Source organism: Montipora capricornis, chromosome 14 (genome assembly GCF_036669925.1).
Source record: "Montipora capricornis isolate CH-2021 chromosome 14, ASM3666992v2, whole genome shotgun sequence".
NCBI classification, from domain to species: Eukaryota; Metazoa; Cnidaria; class Anthozoa; order Scleractinia; family Acroporidae; genus Montipora; species Montipora capricornis.
This window is the reverse complement of record NC_090896.1, coordinates 48,169,300-48,189,299: the sequence shown is the minus strand read 5'-3', so window position 1 is coordinate 48,189,299 and position 20,000 is coordinate 48,169,300. Positions and strand designations below refer to the sequence as shown.

Here is a 20,000-nt window from a genome sequence, read left to right as displayed (position 1 = left end):
CCATGATGGAGAACAGGGCCACTTGTCTTCAAATCATGTAATAATAATATTAAAACTCCCATTGTTTTGTGTCTCCCTCCACAAAAGCTCCCAATTAATTTGAATGTGCTGTGCCTGCATGGCCCATACTGTAGTTCTTATTGTTGCTTTCTTGAACAATTCAAGCACAGTTATTCAAAAGAGAACCTTGCACTGTTTTGTTGTTACATTAGGGAAATTTAAGCTTATTTTTTTCCGAGCAAGTCTCCCACTTTGCTTGATTGTCATTCACTGTCTTTGGCTTGATACTGAATTGACACATGGAAGTAACACTACAAGAAAAATCCTTTTGCATCATTCCTTTCTTAAATAAGCTTGTAAATACAGCATGGCCGAATGGAAATGGCTCCATACTTGAAATCAAGAGGTTCTAGGTCCAAGTCCTTGTCTCATCAATTACTGGATTTTTGCAGGATTGTCCCTGGTTCAACTTCTTGTAAAACAAAAGTGATCAGCCTCCCAATAGTAGGGACTTTCAAATGTATCCAGTTTATTTCTATAATTTGTTTTATCAGCCTGAAAAGCCCCTTATGGGAAGTGTTCAGTGAAGTACGTATTTGCTTACCTACAGAGTATATTTATGATAAATTTATGTGTTTACCTCTTTGCTTGACTGTTATTTGCAGGCCTCAGGCAACATTCAGCACTGGCTTGCACCATTTGTGTTGATGGCATGACATTAAGTTCATCCAGGGCAACTTGCAAATTCTGATAAGTAGACTAACAAAGGTATACAATGGTCAAATCTCAGCAACAGGAAAGCATTTCTATCAATCACTTACAATTTTGTTCTTTGTCATCCTAAAATTACCAAATAAATTTGGAAAATGCACCTTAATCAAGTCTATCTTTGAAGATAGAAGGTACTGCAATCCATGAAGATCTGCAAATCTGTCAGAACAAAATTCACATTAACAGCTGTTAGTGTTAATAAGACCACAATAAATGTTGTGGCCAAACAATCATGTCTCAACACGCTCCGAGTTTTCTATCTAAAACTCAACAAGAGGAAAACATTAACTAATGTTACTGTAAATGTGGCAGACAGAAAAAAGTGAAACACTAAACTGTCACTCACTAAATAGTAAAGGTATTTTTGTAGTGTAACCTCATTCCACATATTGATGTTAATAAATTGATCGATTGCAAGGTACAGCAAAATTATGCAAGGAAGATAGTCAAAGCATGTAAAAGAAATTAATTCAAGGGTGACAATGTACGGCTAAAGAAAGGGAAGGCATGCTGCTGACGAACCAATATGCAATTAGTTCCTAGAGCCCAGCTTCATAAATTTCATATAAAAGTACAAAATGCAACACTGTGCAAGGAAGCATGTGACTAATAATGTTATTATTGTAAACAATAATTCCATCACTTATCAGTTGGCAATGCAAGGTCCTGGCTTCAAAATGCCAGCACAGCCAACAGTTGGGGTCTTCAACATGCCGTCTTAAGTAACTAAGGATAGAGTGACTTGTCTTCAATTTCATAATCTTGATTTTTCTGGAATGATCAGGGAGCACACTCACTGTTTACAATGGGGCCATGCTTCACATGGTACTGGTCTAACCTGTCCCACTTCATTATAAAATACACTTGAATGTAGTACTACTATAACACAGTCGTCATCATCATTGTCATTGTCATTAAGACTGGACTTCAGACCTGCCAATTGAACCCATTTCGACATCTGTAGCTGACAATTCATCTCTGATTCTGTGACACAGATCTTCCCATAATCCTCTCTTTGAAACATAATGTAGAGCTTCCATCCACCATGGTAACTGGAAATCGATCTGAAATGCATCATGCAAGCAAAATTAGATTCACTGCTTCTTCCTACATCCATTTTGTGAAACTCTAAGGTTGGTTGAACATCTTAACTGGACCAAAAAAGCTAACTCAGATAAAGTGAGACTGACAAGAGAGTTAAGTGGAGCCAGTTTTACTGCAGATTCTTTGTAAAATGGCTTACAAAAAGGAAACAATTTTGTGCTATCCAAATCCTTATTGCACAAATGCATCTGCTATTGAGATAGCTCCATGGGTGGTGAATACACAAAAAATTTAAAACCTCAGCTTACAGTAGATAATGAGTTTTTTCCTTCATCTAATATTTGCAATGATTTAAGGTTATTATTAGAGTGATGGAGTGGTGCAGTGGTGAGAGAACTCGCCTCCCAACAATATGCCCCAGGGGGTCGTTTCTCGAAAGTCCCGAAACTTTACGGGCCATTTTCGGGTGTCACAATTCCTTTTGCAACTCAAGAATGGAGAGCACTTAATTTGTCAAACTTCACAGTTAATTTTCTTTTTGTTATCTTAAAAGCATGTTAAAAGATCAGCTTTCCAAAACAAGTAGTTGGCAATTTCACAGATGGCTTTTCAGGCCTGAAAAGGTTTCAGGACTTTCGAGAAAGGGGCCCCAGGTTTGATTCCCGAGAAGACACCATAAGCGGCTTGAGTTTGTGTTGGTTTTCTGCTCTGCAAACAAGAGTTTTTCTGAGGGCTTTCTGGTTTTACTCCCTCAGCAAAACCAGCATTCAGCCGATTCCAGTTGGCTGTAAGCTGTGCTCCAGGTTCCTACATGGACCGTATAGCGGCAGCCAGAGGAGCCATAGCAGGCTTTCCATTCGACCTTGTTAAGCTGTATCGTTGCGGCACATGTACTTGTGACGGTGATAATATTATCATTGTGCTGGTAAGCGAGTTGTATAGCAACGGGCAAAAGGACAACTGAAAAAATCTGAGTCCTAGAAAGGCCAGATCATTCAAACCTACAACCTCCGTAACACCACTCGGATTCTCTACCTACTGAGCTGCAAGAACACTTGGGCAGATAAGTCATAGCTTCTTCAGAGACAAACTGTTCCATTGGTGTGCAGGCTGTACAATGTCACACACCTTACCTTTGAAATCCAACTTTTGATGTTGAACAGCGTGATGCACCAATGAGAAGGATGGTAAGTTAGTGGGACACTAGCTTGCCAACCCAACCTTCTCTGGCTTTCCTGACCCATTAACTTACACTACCACCAGGAAACAACCAACCCTGGGATAGGGATGATTAAGGTTCAAGGAGTCCGCAAAGATTCACGAGAAAGCAAAGCACAAAATGCAAAATCACAATACCAGTAATAAGTTAAGTAGCCCTGCCAACTAGAGCAAGGCATCCCTAATAAGTCACTACATGTAAGCACAGAACTTGTGTCCACACTGGACTAAGATCACTTCACCTCAACTGAAAAATAGTTCCACATTCAAATTTCTTAAAGGACCTCATACTGAACTGTTCAGTCTGCATTATTGCAGAAGACACAGAAACTCACTTTCTTTCTCATATCAGCAATACTAGACTTTACAACATTCAAGTTTTCCTGTGCTGCAGCTACTTGTACATTGACACGGTTTGTGTAATTTCCTCTCAGTTCCCTAACCTAGAAGAAAGAAGGAAACGGAATAAATTTAGCCACCCCCTTCTCTTGAACAACCCACCCAGCCAACACACAGAGTAGAACATAATCTCCTCTTACTGTCCAATGAAAAGAAACTTACCTCATCTTGCAATTTATCGTCTCTTAGCGTCCTTGAACACTTTTCTTGATGCTCGCTAAGGATATCTGACAGGTTATATAATGTGTGCAGTTTCTAAATAAAATATAATCTCCCATCAGAGCTGTCTAAAACAATTCAATACAAACCAGGACTAGTTAGCACCTTTCAGAAAATGGCACTTATTCATTCCTTCTAAAATCGAACCAAATATTGAACTGTCTGTATTTTGTAAAGGAGAAAGCAGAAAACAATGCAGGATATTTTAATTTCGCTCGTCTTTCGAGACCTTTGTTGCATGCAATGGGTGTTTACTTCGAAATAATGCACTGTAGATGTTTTCATTGGTGGCATTTGCGGATTGAAATTGATAGTAATTGAAGCGACATACTGTATGTAAATATTCGACTTGTCGGCGGTCACACAATTTATTCTCTTGTCTTCATAAACAATAACAGGAAAAGCAAAATTATGGTTATGAATAACAAAGGGGCAAATGTGTAATAAGATACGCAATTTTAGACACGTAAAAAAAAAAAAAACACGTATACCCGTATAGTGTGCATTGTTCGCTTATCTTCGAGCAGCATTGTATTTCTAACAATAAGGTTAGGGTAAGGATTAGTGTTATTAATTTTTAGGTCAGGGTAAATGCAGCCGTTTATCCTTAGTTGAAGGGCAGCATGTGGAGGACTCTGTGACGATAATTGTCTGTATCTACATCTACATCTACACATTCCAGCACTCGACTTATGGCTGTTTCTGTTTAGCTGGCCTCATACACCACAAGCCTTTTTTAGAGACATCACCGCCAAGCCAGCCACTTCCGCTGGGGAGAACAGGACAGCCACAACACCGGGGAGTTAATCTGCTACTCTTCTCGAATAGTGTGTGGGTTTTTTAACGTCCCAAAGGGAACTTATGGACATAAAAGATATTTGTGAAATGGGGCCTATGGTTTATAGTCCTTATCCGAGAAGACTTGAAAGTCTAACCATTTGCAGATGAAATTACAAGGGCCGCACTTTCTCCTCAGTTATTTTATTAGCATTCCGAGACACAAGTGATGTTGAAGTTGGAGAAAAGAGCAAGGGGACACTTTGTGATGCTTTTTGAAATCTGTGTGCATTTAATAATGTTACACCAATGGTTGGACACATCTGAAGGGTGCAGATGCAAAAGAAGTGTGAAAAAAATCCTGGCTTGAACAGGACTCTAACCCATAAAGATGTGATTGTGATGCTCTTGCTCTACAATCTGATCTATCAAGATATCTGGGAGCTGGTCACTTGTAAGTTCATAGGTGTAAGTTCATTCATAGGTGAATGTATGATAGAAACTGGGGCCTAGCCAGGGGGGAAGGGGAATACGGCATTCAAATTTTTCTCCCCAGTCCTCCGAATTACATCACCAGATCACCTGGGTTATGTTTATATTGAACAATGAACGGTAAGTGTCGCTTCTCTGATGCCATTGTTTTCAAACGTGAAGCTGACAGTGTTTTTGCATAGCTTATTTCTCAAAAATAAAGCTCAAATCGGTTAAAAAACACCAGGGGAATGTTCTTCATAAATGCAATGATCACTTTCACTGAGACCTTACCCTGCATATCAAATACGGTATATGAAATTTTCATATTACGTGATATTATTTGCTGATGCAGTCGAAAAAAGGCCATACTGAGCACCAAGGAACAACGCTCTCTCAATCAAAAACCAAGACCAGTGGTAATGGTGAAATTCTATAATATCCCTTCTAAGAGCACGTAAAAACTGAAACAGCAGGGATCGAAAGTGGATCAATTTCGGTACTTATATAAGCTTAAGAAAGGATTTACATATATGGAAGCATGCCTGTAAGCTAACTGGTTTCAATAATATTATACACAACATCCCTTCCCTCCAAGACAATAACCCTTACATACTTGTAGTGCATCAGTTCTAAATGTAGTTTCATGCTCCATCCAAGATCTCATGGCTTCCCTGTACATGTCAACTGCATCTGACCACTAATTGAAAACCACAAAGGAACCACAAGACTTTTAATTCAGTAAATTATGTACAGTTATTTGCATGACTGTTCATAAAGACAGAGTTGTCAATAAAGGACACAATCTACAAGACTTGAGCAGATTTTGCTTGATGGAAACTTATCATGTTATGGTTGATTATAAATGCTTTGCATTTAATAAGCCACGAAGAAGCAGGTTTGCTATGGGTGTGTATATTTAAGTCAACTTAGTGATAGTAGCCTAACTGAATTAGGAGATCAAACACAAAATGAAACTAGAAAATGCACCACCAGGCAGATAAGCTCCTACAAACCTCTTGCTTCAAAATGTGAATTCCTGCAAGGCCTGTTGGGAAATATATCATTAAATGTACTGTTAAAAGCTGAGCCTTTACAAGTGTAATTTAATAAAACCAAGGTCAAGAAAAATGACATTTTTAGACAATACGAAAATTGATGGATCAAAACAAACCATTGAAAGCAAACAAGAGTTGTCTGTGTGCCTCTTCACATTCTAGCTTTGCTTTTGAAATTAAATTCTCCAACAACTTGTCCATTGTTAGAGTACTGAAAAAAAAGACTCAATACTATGTCTGGAAGGCAACATTACATTCTTTTTAGTCATCCATAGGTACAGTTTGTCAACTTCTGAGTTTTATGACTTATTGCTTCAATAACCACATTTTTTAAATATGTTACTTGGAGCTGTCCACTCCCAACAAAAAAAAATAAATACAGTGTACATTTTATTTGATGGTTTAATATACAATAAGCGCAGATAATTTTCGTGAGTTGCATAGTACTTTTCTGAGCCCTAAAGGGGCGAGGAAAAATATGAGCACTGAATCCATCGAATAAGAGATTTATTATTCCACTACAAAAATGTGTTATTTTGCTTCAATTTTATTTGGTAAGAGTGTTTTAAAAGAAAGCATCATCTGGCCTTCCAAATGTCCTTAATTGACTGGATAAACGAAATGATGAGTGACAAGCGATCACAAACCAAATTCTCTAAATTCGCAGTCTTTGCATCATATTGAAAACAATTTCTTTCATTGAAAAACTCCAGTTCCATATATATTTGCTCAGTTCTAAACCGATCAAACTGGGACACTACAGTGTATTAATTACCGTCTCATATTTTGCGCATTCTCTTAAAGACCAAATAGGGTAAAATGGCATAATAGTGGAATAATAATATCCAATAACACACATCACCTACATGTACACTTTATTCCTTTGCCAGATATAAAAACATATATAACAATGCTCATTCAATATTACCGGTATTATCATCATCAGGGTGAATGCAATTTAATGACCAAACATTCACAGAAAAGGAAAAAAATGCATTCTTTCATATACTCACCTCTTCTGCATGGATAGAAACCCTCCTCTCACAGCCTGTGGGTGGCAACATGCCTGCCGCAACCGTAACAAGGGGTTCAGCAACTGCAAAGAAAGATTCAATATTTAAACAGGGTGGCACTAATATCTTGCACCATGTAGAGACATATAATTTATAGAAAATGACCAAAAGAAACAAAAAAAAAGCAAAGAATCCCAACTGGTAGCCATCAATGAGTTTGCTAATTATTTTAACATAGTCTTTGGCACCATTGTAAGTCAGAGTGGATTGAAATAAACTGTATGCAAAACAAACCACATTTAAGGCTCAAGTAGGCTAATAAGACTGGAAACTGAAAGCTTTGAACGAGAGAAACGACAAAAAAATTAAACATTGATTAACTCGTTGACTCCTGGGAGTGAGGCTTAACAGATTTTACTTTGTCTAATGCCAGACGATTTCACTCGTCAACTGGGGGTGTCCTTGGCGCCAGAGGGGTCAATGGGTTGAGGGCCAGAAAATAGTTGCTTCAAGTGGCCAGACAAATGCTTTTCTTCTCTTAGCTTGCTTTCTTGACACCTTTTTTGACGATGAACAACATTCATGTACATGTCTATTTTGGCCTGGGGGAAGGGGGGAGGGGAAGTGATTAGGTCTGGGTTAGGGTTCCTAACCCAGGCCTAATCACTATTGGAAGGATGATAATCTAGATTCTTGGCAACAGCCAAAAGAAAAAGAATCAGATTCCAACTTACAACCTCCATAACACAGGTTCAGGTGCTCTACCTATTAACGGTAAGCTTAAAAAACATTCCTGGAGAGCGAAGTCATATTTATCTAACAGAATTGACTATTTGCGGGTAATTTGAAGTGCTATTTTTTTCCCGCCATGTAAAAGCATGAGCCCTACTAATGGAATTGGGACCACACAAGGACAGAGAACTGGTCACTGGTCACTGGTCAGAGTTTTTCTCTGACCTTGTTTGGGCCCAATTCCATGAGTAGGACTAACGCTCACATGGTGTACACGGGGAGAAAAAAATAGGGCTTCAAATTACCCTCAAATGGTCAATTTTGTTGAAATACAAGTGCTACATGGCCAATGTTTGCAAAAATGTAACTAAGTTAAAAATGTAACTATGTTACTATCCTTACAACAAACACATTACACCATTCTCATTTTGTTAAAATAATAATTTTGTCAACCTCTAATATTGCAATTTCAGTCTTGTCATCAGCTCACATACCATACAATTGTGCCAAGTTGTGTTGTGTTTAGTCGCAATGAATAATTATTTTGTCAAACCCAACTCTGCACTATGTGCTCATAATTTGGCTATTAATTATCATCTCATATCCAACACACAATGACAGACTGTACCTGGTTTACTGTGTGTCTGTCTATAGTGCTCAACATGGTGTCTGTCTTCTTCCAGTGACTCAGTAGCTATCAACAAAACATAGGACATCAATCCTACCAGAATCTTACTCAAGAGACAACAAACGAAAAGGATTTATATAGAATGTCACTGGAGGAATTAACAAACCCTCATAGCAAATCCAGCACACTCCTCATGTTGACGGCGATAAAAGTGTTGCTCAACGGGGGAAAAAATCAGCCACTTCACTTTTTCATCCTGGTCTGGCAATCGAATCTAACAGAGATAAATGAAATATGACATAATTAGCCAAAGGTATAAGGTGCATGATGACGATGATGAGTGTGAGGATGATACATTGTAATTTGAGCCATGATAACCAGCAATCCTGGTTTTAAACTAACAACCACGTCCAAGACAAGGGGACTAGTTTTGTAATAACACCTGTTCTGGGAGCACTTGTGAATCCCTCTGGCTACACAATATATAAATAAATAAAAAATTATTAAGTATGAGGGACAGAATTAAAATCCAATAAAGGAATAACCACCACATTAAATATTTAATTTATCACCAAAACACAGACTGTACAGCCATTAACCAGAAAGACAGGAATTTCCTGCACAGAATCCCATTCTCTAAGATTATGCCTCAAAAGGCATTAGGCTTTGTCCACTGGACTCTCAATGACTGGCAATACATGGTGAAGAATGCTCTCAAAATTAATAAATCAAAGACTATAAGGTTACTAAATTTGTTTCAATTCTGCCATGATTTATGCTCATTAAATCATGTAGCAAGCAGCTTAAAATTAAAGTGATTATTGTTTCAGAATATAACAAAGTTATTCACCCAGTTCATGCTGTTTATACTGTAGTCTGCTTTCGTCACATTCAGATCATTTTGAGATTAGGTCTTGCTATTGGTACCAATAAATTGTCATCAAAAAAGTTTATTATTTTATTTATTTTGTCTGCTATCTGCACTTGTCTATTCCTTTTATTTAAAAGGTCCTTTCAAATGAAATATTCCAAAAAACAACCTCCTCAGTTGGTAGAACATTATTGTATTATCCAAACTTTTTGAATCTGCCAAAAGAAAAGCACCCAGATACCTCATGAATGACATCTCTTTTTGCACTTCTCCACATAATTTTGGCAAGGAAATTACATAATGGTTGACTGTTTCCCTGTATGTATGGCTCATACAGCAAAGTCTTCCACCATGTTTGGTTGCAGTAAGGATCCACACCAAGAAAAAGCAACAAACCATAAATATCTGAGTAGAAAAAAACAGAGGGGGTTTCATTTAACAATAATATTATTTATCTGTACTGTATCACTTACATGTACAGGTAATAAAGATACGATCTTGACAACACATTGAAAATGACCCATCACATGCCTTTTTAAGGCCTTATTTATATGGAGAAAAATTGTCCAGGGTAAGAGGGTCACCCTGCCAGCCAAGTCAACTTTAGAGGGCTTTTGTATGAGAAAAGAAATGGCTTGCCCAGGGTAGCTCAGGTAGGGCAGTGACCCTTCTACCCAGGACAATTGTTCTTTATATAAACAGGGCCTAAGTGATGGACAATGGTCAGCTTTATCACCTGACAAATCTCTTTGAATTGGTGTCCCTGTGACACACCACCGGTGAACACTTCTCAAGTGGACAGCTACTTCTGCTGCCTGTCAAAGAACAGTGAATAATAATAATATTATGTTATAATTAAATAAAAACAATTAGAAAGAGAACACTGTGAACTGTGGATGGTGTAGTGAAGAAAGAGCTGCCCTTACACCAACATGTGCAGTATGAGGGTTAAGTTTATTGCTCCCATCCTTGTCTCTGTGTTTCTCACTCTTAACACCAAATGTTTGCTGGGAAGTTGCTATGAAAAAACAGTTACTATCGATCTCAGATGTCCGTGGACAAGGGCTTTTTTTCAGCCCACTTCATGGACTGTTGATTTCAGTCTGCAGTTGAAAACTTCTGATCACATGATAACATTTTTTGTGGCTCTGCAGTTTTGAAAATACTGACAATGTGGTGCCAGTCCTTCGTTCTTCCCACGGTTCGAGAAAAGAAAAAAACCTGAAGAAAATTTTCCACCTTCTTCTCATTTCCTCGGACAAGGCTTTTCCTGGGTCACCCGTAATAGCTTCAGCCGGTTTTAAACGCCGTCAACATCATTTCGCGTTTTTCTCTTTGGGAAGAGCAACAGAAAATAGCATCACAAGATCAGTTTTTCGAAACTGCAGAGCCGCAAAAAATGGTAGCATGTGATCAGATTTTTTTAACCACAGACTGAAATCAACGGTTGTTGAAGTGGGCTGAAAAAAAGCCCTTGTCCACGGTCGTCTGAGATCAACAGTAATGAGGCCCCATAAAAAACAGCTTTCCCCAGATCCTTGTGTTTGGCAGTTTGGTTAACTGGTGAAAGAGACTCTTTTGACAGGTGCAATTAGATTAGCCGACAGCTGGCTGAGCTATAATCCTGCATTTGATTTGATAAGTTTAATATGAATTGTAAAGTGCTTTATCTCAAGGCACATTTACCTCCATTAAAATTACACAGTTTATCATTTTGGGATCATTCAAGATGTCGCACTTGTGAAATACAAAACAAATGATATAAATTTTAAGCTGCTAAAATTATTCAAACAGTAAATTTGTTAACAAGAACTAACCTTAGCTGTGGTACTTTCTACCATTTGAGCCTCATCCAGACAAATTCGCCAAAACAGGACACCTGTTAATGGACTTGGCAATGCAATGTAACGCTTGTTGTATCGCATAGATCGTTCTACAACATTTCCTGAAAGGGAGAGAAGATGTACCTTTGTAATTCATTACAATGTCAATACTAAACCACTAAAATTAAAAGACTTTGAATTGATTAGCTAAAATCCTGTATCACACTTTTGGTCCTTAGCATTCTCCCTATAAAAGGGATATCAATCATATTCACCAGATCTAACATATATCATTCCACACTCAACTACAAACCACAGCAATAACCAAAGACATTCTCTCACCTTGTCCCAAATGATAAAAATCTGATCTAAGGGTGGTATAAGTTGTCAAGATAACATCATGATCTGCAAGGACCTCAGGCAAAATAAAGCCTGACTTTGCAACACCTTTATAGACCTGAGAAAATAATGTAAACTTATTAAAAATCTCTGTTGCTCAAACTCAGATACAGCTCAGAAAAAACAAACTTACGTCATAATTACCCGTGTATAAGTCAATCCCTTGTATAAGTTGCCACCCTCATTTTTGATGGCAAAAAAGGCAATTTCTTGATTTCTTTGTTAAATGTTTATGGGATAATAATCTTGTATTCTTTGATTTCTGAAACTGTGGATACACAAAAAAATCAGGGCCTCAAGCACTTAATAGTTTTGTGGTTCAGCAGTTGTATATGCAGGCATTTTGTCCTTGAGTTTCGAAAAAGTTTTCAGAAAATCGAACATGTAAACCTCACACTTACCTATTTCGTTGTTCAGGGATAAGCACAATATCACAGAAGATGGAGTCAATCTTTGAAAATGACTTCAAAAACGATGCGAAATGTGCAAGGTCTCATTGGTCCTTGATTTATAATATCTCACATGACAAACGAAACAAAAAACTCATATGCAAACACTACGAAGTTTGCAAAAGCATTTAAATCAGCCAGGTTTGTATACAGAACAAAAACCAATCATTTACCAACCAGCATTTTCAGGTGATGCGAGTGACGATGCGTGTACACAAACATGAGATATTGTGCCAGGTTACTAAGCAATTGAACGATCTTGTTTTATTTGAAGAAACAAAAGTGCCTTTTTAGCTTTCTGCCTTTGGTAACCGAAAATTTCCAGTGTCTATTTCACATTTTGTGCTAGTAAGTATCTTCAACATTTAGAGTTGGACAAATCCTTTTTCATTTCAACTGGAATTGCTTACAATCACTTTGAAGTCTTTTGTCACCAGATGAAAAGCCAACCTTTTCCACTGTGTTTGTTATGCAAAAGACAACATTATGTTAATTTTGAATAAATTATTTAGCTGGAACTTTGCTCTAAATCTTTGACCCATATATAAGTTCAGGGCGATTTTTGGAGCTTCTTTTGAGGTCATAAAAGGTTGACTTATACACAGGTCAACACGGTATGTCATACAATTGATTACCAGAAGTTTAAGAGATGATGATTTGGTGTGCCTACAGATTTCATCTATCCATTGTTGAGCAATGGGTGCTGGAGAGATGATCAGGGTTGCCCTAGATGGGACTACCTCCTGCAATGGAAAAATAAATGTGAAAACTGAAACCTAAATATTACACACAAAAATACATCAAAGGTGGATCAGAAAGGTGGTTCCCTGACTTGAAGATCTTTCTGGAATCCAACACTACTTGAGTTGGTCCAGTTTTACAGGCAAAGTTAACCTCAAAGCCTTGTGGTCTGGTATTCTTCATGGAAAATTACAGACAATCTGTGCCAGTGAGTGGAGCTGATGTAACTATGTTATGTGCATGACTATTTTGCTTGTGGCCTGGTTTTAGGACTGCCATCTTGTATTGCCTCATTAGATCACATTCCAATTGATTAAAGCCCTTACAACCGATGTAGGCGTCGAGTTTGCTGACCTTGGTAAATGGCATAGTGGCAGTGATTTCCCAAACCCTATGTTCACATCAGATACCACGTAGGAAGCTAAAGCAACCAGAAGTTCGTTCGTAGACCAATCGTACAGTAAACAACCAAGGGGCTACAATGCAATGCACTTGGACAATGGAAGGCTATGGTAGAGAATAGAACTGAATGGAGACATATGATTCATCAAACATGCAACAAAATGAACGAGAAGAGAGTGAATGCATACGAGAGACAAAGGGATAAGAGGAGAAGGAAAGAGAACCTGGAACAATAAACTATTTATTATACTTTATGCTTACAATTTACTGTATCTGTATTGATTTGTGTTGTAACCACTTTAGGGACTAGGCGTATTATTATTATTATTATTATTATTATTATTATTATTATTATGGCTACAATGAGCACTCACCGAGAACCAAAGCAGTGGTCGCTATCAAACATGGAAACTGTAAACTTGTTTGAGAACTGGCAACAAAATTTAACTTAAAAGTTGTCGTTAGACAATAATTTCGCTACTTTCCTTGCTGATAGTGGCACATGGGAAAAGAGGACAAAGATCAATTCCATAAGAGGATTCCGTGATGATGGCAATCCAGTTCCCATGTGCAAGTGCCTCACAGCAAAAGAAAAGGTGAATTATTTTGAGCTAATTCTCGAACAAATGGCAAATTACTGTCCAGTGATATCCCGAAATACAATAGTCAGGAACTCAGGACTCTCTGTGGCATACTATTTGCCAACACTACGGATTCCAGGTAACTGGTGCACATTTTCTGGACCTTGCCAATATTCACTAGGAGCCTCAAAAAAAAAAAAGACCTCTATCAGAGATTAATGGCATGCATTTGTAGAGGACATACTCCTACAGACTAATGGAATTTCTACCATGGTGCAGCAATGACTGTAGACAAGGAACTTACACTAACCCTAGAAAATCTCATCATGTTAACCTGGCTCAGGCTTGTGCACCCCAAGTTACCCAAGCTCGTCAAGTAGCGGTATGGCACAGAACTCTGCTCCCACACGTTAGCATCAATAAAGCCTGAGATATGCCCTCTATTCACTTTTTAATGATATCAACCCTGCCAACCAAATCAAGATCATGCAACTACCTCCCTGACCAAGATCATCGCTACACGGCCAAGGCGAGAGAGATTGTTGGCATTTTGGAAGATGATTGCGAAGACACACCCATCGAGTATCCCCACCCCTCGACCAAAGAAGAAGACTTACACCCTAAGACCGCATCTGCTGTGTTTCATGTTCAAACACGTCAGTCACCATACATGGATATCTTTCATGGCCACACCCCAGTACACATAACAATAGACAATTCAGTCACTCCGAATATGATCTGTCTATCCCTCGTTAGAGAATTTCATGCCCTCCCAATCCGCCCAACAAGCAGATGGCTCCTCACCCCTATGCCTCTCATTTGCACACCGTCAACACAACTTTGCCTTTGAATGTCTTGTTGTGGAGAATCTTGACGTTGACATCCTGGCTGGAACCCCATTTATGAAGCTAGCGACGTCACCATGTGACCTGCAAAAGGGCACATCCTACTTGGAGACGGTACAACCCTTGTCTAGGGCTCACCCTCTAACCCACCTAAGGCAACCACTACACAATGTGCAATGGTCCTATGTGGTCCCACAAGCTCTACAACTGTGTGGCCTGGAGAGTTCATGGAAGTCGACCTACCCTGTGACACCTCACCTGACTCTGAATACGCCTTAGAATCATGACCTGACTCACCTAGCTGCCAAGACAAAAAGGTCTCCAATATATGGCCTCTGCATACACTACTGTCAAGTATAGAAGGCATGATTCGCATCCTGAATCTTACTTCTAAGCCTCGGTCTTTAACCCTTTCATTGCCGAGGGCTCCCCCATTGACGAGTAAAATCGTCTGGCGTTAGACAGAGTAAAATCTGTAAGTGTCAATTTGCATTTTTTGGCGGTGAAAGGGTTAAACACGAAGGCGCGCTATATAAGGAAGTCTTCCCTGGGAAGATCGAGGCTCATTTGTCAGTCACTGTTGACGTGCATGGGACTATAAAAGGTGTGGTGCCTTATGCACATGCAAATGATTTATCAATCAACCGTGGACGCAACCGAGAGTTATTCAATAAAAAAGCCCCTTATGGCAATGTTTTCAAATTCCCAGTCCCTTTTTTTTTTGCGCTAGAAATATCTTTCCGGGCCTCCGTCTCTGTGTTGCTGTTTGTTGATCACCATCTTGGATAATTAATCAGTCATGCTTGAATGAATTCGAACAAAAGCAGTGCGTGAAGCGCCCCCGTTTATAGTGCGTCTTCGTGTTTAAAGAGGAATGAGCATTTTCTGTGAGGTAAACCAACGAGCAGCCCCCAAAAAAGCTCCCTGTCAAGTCACCTCCACAACCTCAAGTCAGGCAAACTGATATGGTCCAAACAGACCCCGATAACTTTTTACCTCCAGCGATCAGTACCAATGTCGATGCACTACTGGGAGAGTACAACCAAGACTTTGATCCCCAGACTCATGTCTAAAATGGTGCTACCAATGCATTCGAAGCAAAAGTCAACATGGGCCTAGTGGAAACGCCTCAGTGCAAAGGCTTCCTCCCTGAATATGCAAGGGGAAAACTAGTAGAGCTCCAGCAACAGTTCAACGAGCTTCTACAATTTGGCATTTGTAAGGGTCCTGAGGATGTTGGCGAGTCAGTAGAATATTTTAACCTGTCCTTTCTAGTTAAGAAGCCAAATGGCAGCTCTGGACTCGTCACAGCCTTTGCTGATGTCGGAGGTTAAAGCAAGCCTTAGCCTTCATTCATGCCCAACGTAGATTCTGTACTACGCCACATTGCTCAGTGAAGGCACCTAATTGCCACTTACCTGACTAGCACGTTTTGTCAGATCCCTCTTTCACAGAGATCTATGAAGTATTGCAGCATCACCACTCCCTTCAAGGGAGTCCGCATGTACATATGGCCTGCGATGGGCATGCCTGGCTCTGAGACTGCCCTCAAAGAGCTTATGTGCCATGTGTTAGGATATACTGGAGGAAGGCACTGTGGTCAAGTTAGCTGATGACCTGTACAAATCCTTCATCCTATTTTGCTAGTTAGATGCCTCGTTCCAGTTGATTTAAGCCTTTGCAACCGAATTTAGGTGTTGAGTTTGCTGACAATGCTAACTGGCGCTGTGGGACAACTAAGCGGGTGGTGCATGGCTTGACCAATTTAATTTGCTAGCTAATCTTTGTGGATCAATTTCAGCTGTTTGTGAATCTTTTATAATTCTTGCTCCCATTACACCCACTCTCAGGATATTCCTCAAGCAAGGTCAGGGACAAGGTACATGTAAGTACAGGTAAGTGGAGGTCAGATGTTATGTTTGTTGCCATTCACAAGGTTGCGTTGGATATAGCCACTCTGCATAGTTCATGCTAAATGTAGAAGTCAAGTAGTCCCCACCAACCATTCGAAGAATCACATCTCAAGCTTGTCTTAAATTGTTGATTAAAATAAAATTATCAATCTCACCTGCTTTAGTGCACATTGTGGACAAATGAATCCCTTTGGACAATCATATACGAGACACTTTCCATGGAAAACAGCCTGGCAATCCGAGCAATGCAACAGCTTGTCACTACAATTTGCAGAAGTCACTCCACAGATGCATTGACATTTAATGGTCATGGTTTCTGTTACTGGCAAAAGAGAAAAACAAGCAACTATCCTTAGATTGATCAACATAAGAAACATGTGTTACTTCAAGTTGTAATTTTCAACTGTTCTTGCCACAACACTGTGTAAAGAACAAACCTTTAGAAGGGTCTGTGCCTTTACAAGAAGATGAGCTGTCAACATGAAGAGAAGAACTATTCTTATCTTTATTGAACATTTCAACACATTCAGGTGACAGTGTGCTGTCATTATCATCCTTGTGAACAGAGCTGCTAGTTTCTTTGGAAAGTGTTTCCATAGTGTCATGAACATCACCAGCAACCTTGCATACGGTGGATGCGACTTGATAAGGATTTGCACCTTGCTTGCTACTGACATCACAGCCTCCATCTGGTACATGTATACCTGTATAACCATGTGAGGCTTTTTCACTTTGAATATGGTAAGTACCTGCTCCTTGGAAGTTCAAGCAATCTTTGACAGGAATTGCAGGCATTTGATCAGTTCTTCTGTATGCATCAGACGTTTCACCATGGTTCAGTAATTTATGATTTAACTGAGTAGAAGCATGACTTGTTCTCTCCTGAGAAATGACACATTCTGTTTTTTTGGAGTTGCAATAATTATCCTGTTGGTACTTAAGATCTTCTCTTGCGTTAACAGAACCAGAACACAGGTTAGAATGCATCATTGCATCATTACTCTGTGACTTGCAATCTTGTGTCATAGTGCTATATATAACAGTGGAATTATCTTTACTTCTAGGGTCATAAGATGAATGAGGACTTTCTCCATTTGTTTGCATGCCAGTTGACTTGGCATGGGCAGTAATGAATTGGTCGACTAACTTGTCTTTAGATGAGGGTTTAGGATGACACAGAATACAAGCAATGACTTCCACTGTCTTTCCAAGACCCATTTCATCAGCTAAGACTCCTCCAAGAGGTAACAATGGAGCTGGAAAGCATTCTTTTGTCACTCTTAAAAAGGGAAATGAAATGTGCAATATTGATGGACAGCAAACTGTGAAACCACCATATAAACAGTTATTGTAAAAAAAAAAATTAATTATAAATAGGGATAGGTTCATTGGTTTTTGTACAATCATGGGAAAAGGCTGATTACGGTTAGGGTTAGGGTTAGACATAAAGTTGAAGAAATTTAAGGAGCCTCCTCACCAGCCCCATTCACACAAACCTTCCCCCTCCAAGTAATTTTTTTTTTTTTTTTTTTTTTTGTAATTTTTATTACAGTAGCAGCCTTCTCAAAATCGGCCGGTCGACGGCTCAATGAGCCGCCTCCTCAGAAAGCTTGACCGTCTCCTTTCAGTCAGAAAATGTCAGTCACAATACATTTTAGCTCGAACGTGAAGTCACTGGAGATATTCTAAAAGCTTGAAAAAAGTTTGTTTGACGAACAAATTCGTGTCCACAATATTTTTTTGCCTCGCGCACATGCAATGTTTATTTAACTAGCATTCCAGTATTTCTTATGAGACTCCAAGCAAGTGTCAATTCCATATGTGAAAGTTCGTCACTTGAAATCCACCAGATTGCACTAAATTGCATTTGTGAATGTCTAAATTTGAAAAAATCCCTAGGGGAGCATGCCCCGAGACCCCCCTAGAAGCTTGCATCCTTTGGGCACTCGCTTGGGTGCCTTTAGCACCAAACCGTCTTTACCTTCCTTATGACCTGCTCCCGAAAAACATTTTGAGAAGGCTGCAGTAGGTAAGACGAGAAAAAGTAACCAAATCAAATGCAGCCTGAATGACTTGCCGGCAGAAAGACAGTGGACTTTACTTCTCTGCTTTTCTATTAATCAATATTACTAGTGGATCAATATTACTAGTGCTGGAGCGTGCTTAGTGGAAACAGGTAAAGAACATTCAATAGGACTCCAGCAGAGGTGTAAGCAACACGGGAGCAAACTATTTGTTGTTTATGAGTGACCAACCAAGCGTTTCTACTGGCAAAAACGTATAAGGCTTTTAGTTTGATTCAGTGTGCTTTTTTTTTTTTTTTTTTTTCCCCTCCAAGTAATGGTTGGTTCTTTAGTTTTGGATTGAGTGTGTTGGTTTTCTAGTTTTGTTTACTCTGGTTTTTCATTCACATCTCAGAGCATTATTTTCATAAATAATATTATTGATTTGAAATACATGTAGTATTGTGATCACTTTATTTTTTTTAGTTAATGTAAACAATGATCCCTTTCACATCTTACATTCTCCTTGAAATATGTTAATTTTATCTTCACAAACTTACCTTCCGGTGTAAGGGTTGAAATACAATAGCTTTCCATCTAAGCTGTGAATTTCCCTCCATAATGGATGAAGAAGTGTGCTAGGATGTTTATTACCTTAAAAATAAAATTCAGCGAATATGACATTCTACCTTAACCTTTACTAGGCATCAGCAACTTAGTCTGCGATGATTTATGGTTAGGGTTAGGTTATATATTGTGGTTCAAATTTTTATGAACTTAAAATTAATGCAGTTTAACTGAGTTAACAACTAGGAGTGACTGCAGTCAATTGTTATCAGTGGTTTTCTTCTATTTGCGCATGCATTGGATTCCTTGTGCTTTGCGTTGTGTGTTGTGCTTTGCATTGTAGAGCTTATTCATTGGTGTAGCAGGAAGAAGGAGCATTTTGTATGGAGCATTTAGCGTTTTTTCCCTCCCTTTAACCCAGTCACTCCTCAAGCACCCTAGGATGCTCCCAGTTGACGACTAAAAATCGTCTGGCATTAGAGTAAAATCTGTTAAGTCTCACTCCAAGGAGTCAATGAGTGAAACGATTATCGAAGTACACTATGAGTACAAGATAAACACTAATTTCCCTCTTCACAGCACTAGTTCTCGTGAAAAACTAGCATCCCGAATACATAGATTTGTGGGCTCAGAATGAGCGCAAGTACTGCTCTTATTTTAAACGTGAGCCTGTTAAAATCAAAATCCTGTTAAAAATCAGCATTCAACCTGCCACGACCAGTATTTCATGGATGACACATACCAATTTGGTTTCCATGACCACAGCCACATTCTCTCCTTAGCATCCACTCAACTGCATTTCTCTGATAACCTCTCAATACAGGTTTCAAATTTGGATGTTGGACATCAGGTACTACGAAAGAAATAGGTTTGTTGTGTGATCCACAACGCTTTTTGTCGTGCTGTTTTTCCTCATCAGCGTAAAAATGCTCAATGGCGTCAGCAGGGTGGGTTGCTTTTTCCCGGACAATTTTGATTGAATCATACAGCCTCTCAAAACCTTTATCAACTGTCAGGTCTCCATAATTTGTTGGAGCTGAGGTAGTAGTCATGGAAGACTCACAAAACGAAGCCAA

At 39.0% G+C, this 20,000-nt stretch overlaps 1 protein-coding gene across 2 annotated transcripts in view; it reads right to left on the bottom strand.

Annotated features, from left to right (window-relative positions):
• The window catches only part of LOC138032640 (E3 ubiquitin-protein ligase SHPRH-like), a 34,747-nt gene that overhangs the window by 13,936 nt on the left and 811 nt on the right, over window positions 1-20,000 (bottom strand). Inside the window, exons 1-20 of one of the 2 annotated variants that reach the window (XM_068880348.1) lie at window positions 19,667-20,000; window positions 18,918-19,011; window positions 16,792-17,633; window positions 16,510-16,676; window positions 12,508-12,615; window positions 11,367-11,481; window positions 11,019-11,146; window positions 9,938-10,016; window positions 9,443-9,606; window positions 8,497-8,604; window positions 8,331-8,396; window positions 6,971-7,053; window positions 6,074-6,168; window positions 5,916-5,947; window positions 5,516-5,599; window positions 3,595-3,687; window positions 3,369-3,476; window positions 1,705-1,835; window positions 873-930; window positions 641-759 (exon numbers count right to left, since the gene is read on the bottom strand). The exon at window positions 19,667-20,000 is cut by the window's right edge and continues 811 nt beyond it. In XM_068880348.1, the coding sequence (XP_068736449.1) occupies window positions 641-759; window positions 873-930; window positions 1,705-1,835; window positions 3,369-3,476; window positions 3,595-3,687; window positions 5,516-5,599; window positions 5,916-5,947; window positions 6,074-6,168; window positions 6,971-7,053; window positions 8,331-8,396; window positions 8,497-8,604; window positions 9,443-9,606; window positions 9,938-10,016; window positions 11,019-11,146; window positions 11,367-11,481; window positions 12,508-12,615; window positions 16,510-16,676; window positions 16,792-17,633; window positions 18,918-19,011; window positions 19,667-20,000 (3,008 nt within the window). The remainder of the gene's footprint in view (window positions 1-640; window positions 760-872; window positions 931-1,704; window positions 1,836-3,368; window positions 3,477-3,594; window positions 3,688-5,515; window positions 5,600-5,915; window positions 5,948-6,073; window positions 6,169-6,970; window positions 7,054-8,330; window positions 8,397-8,496; window positions 8,605-9,442; window positions 9,607-9,937; window positions 10,017-11,018; window positions 11,147-11,366; window positions 11,482-12,507; window positions 12,616-16,509; window positions 16,677-16,791; window positions 17,634-18,917; window positions 19,012-19,666) is intronic. The other variant, XM_068880349.1, reaches the window with a different exon arrangement.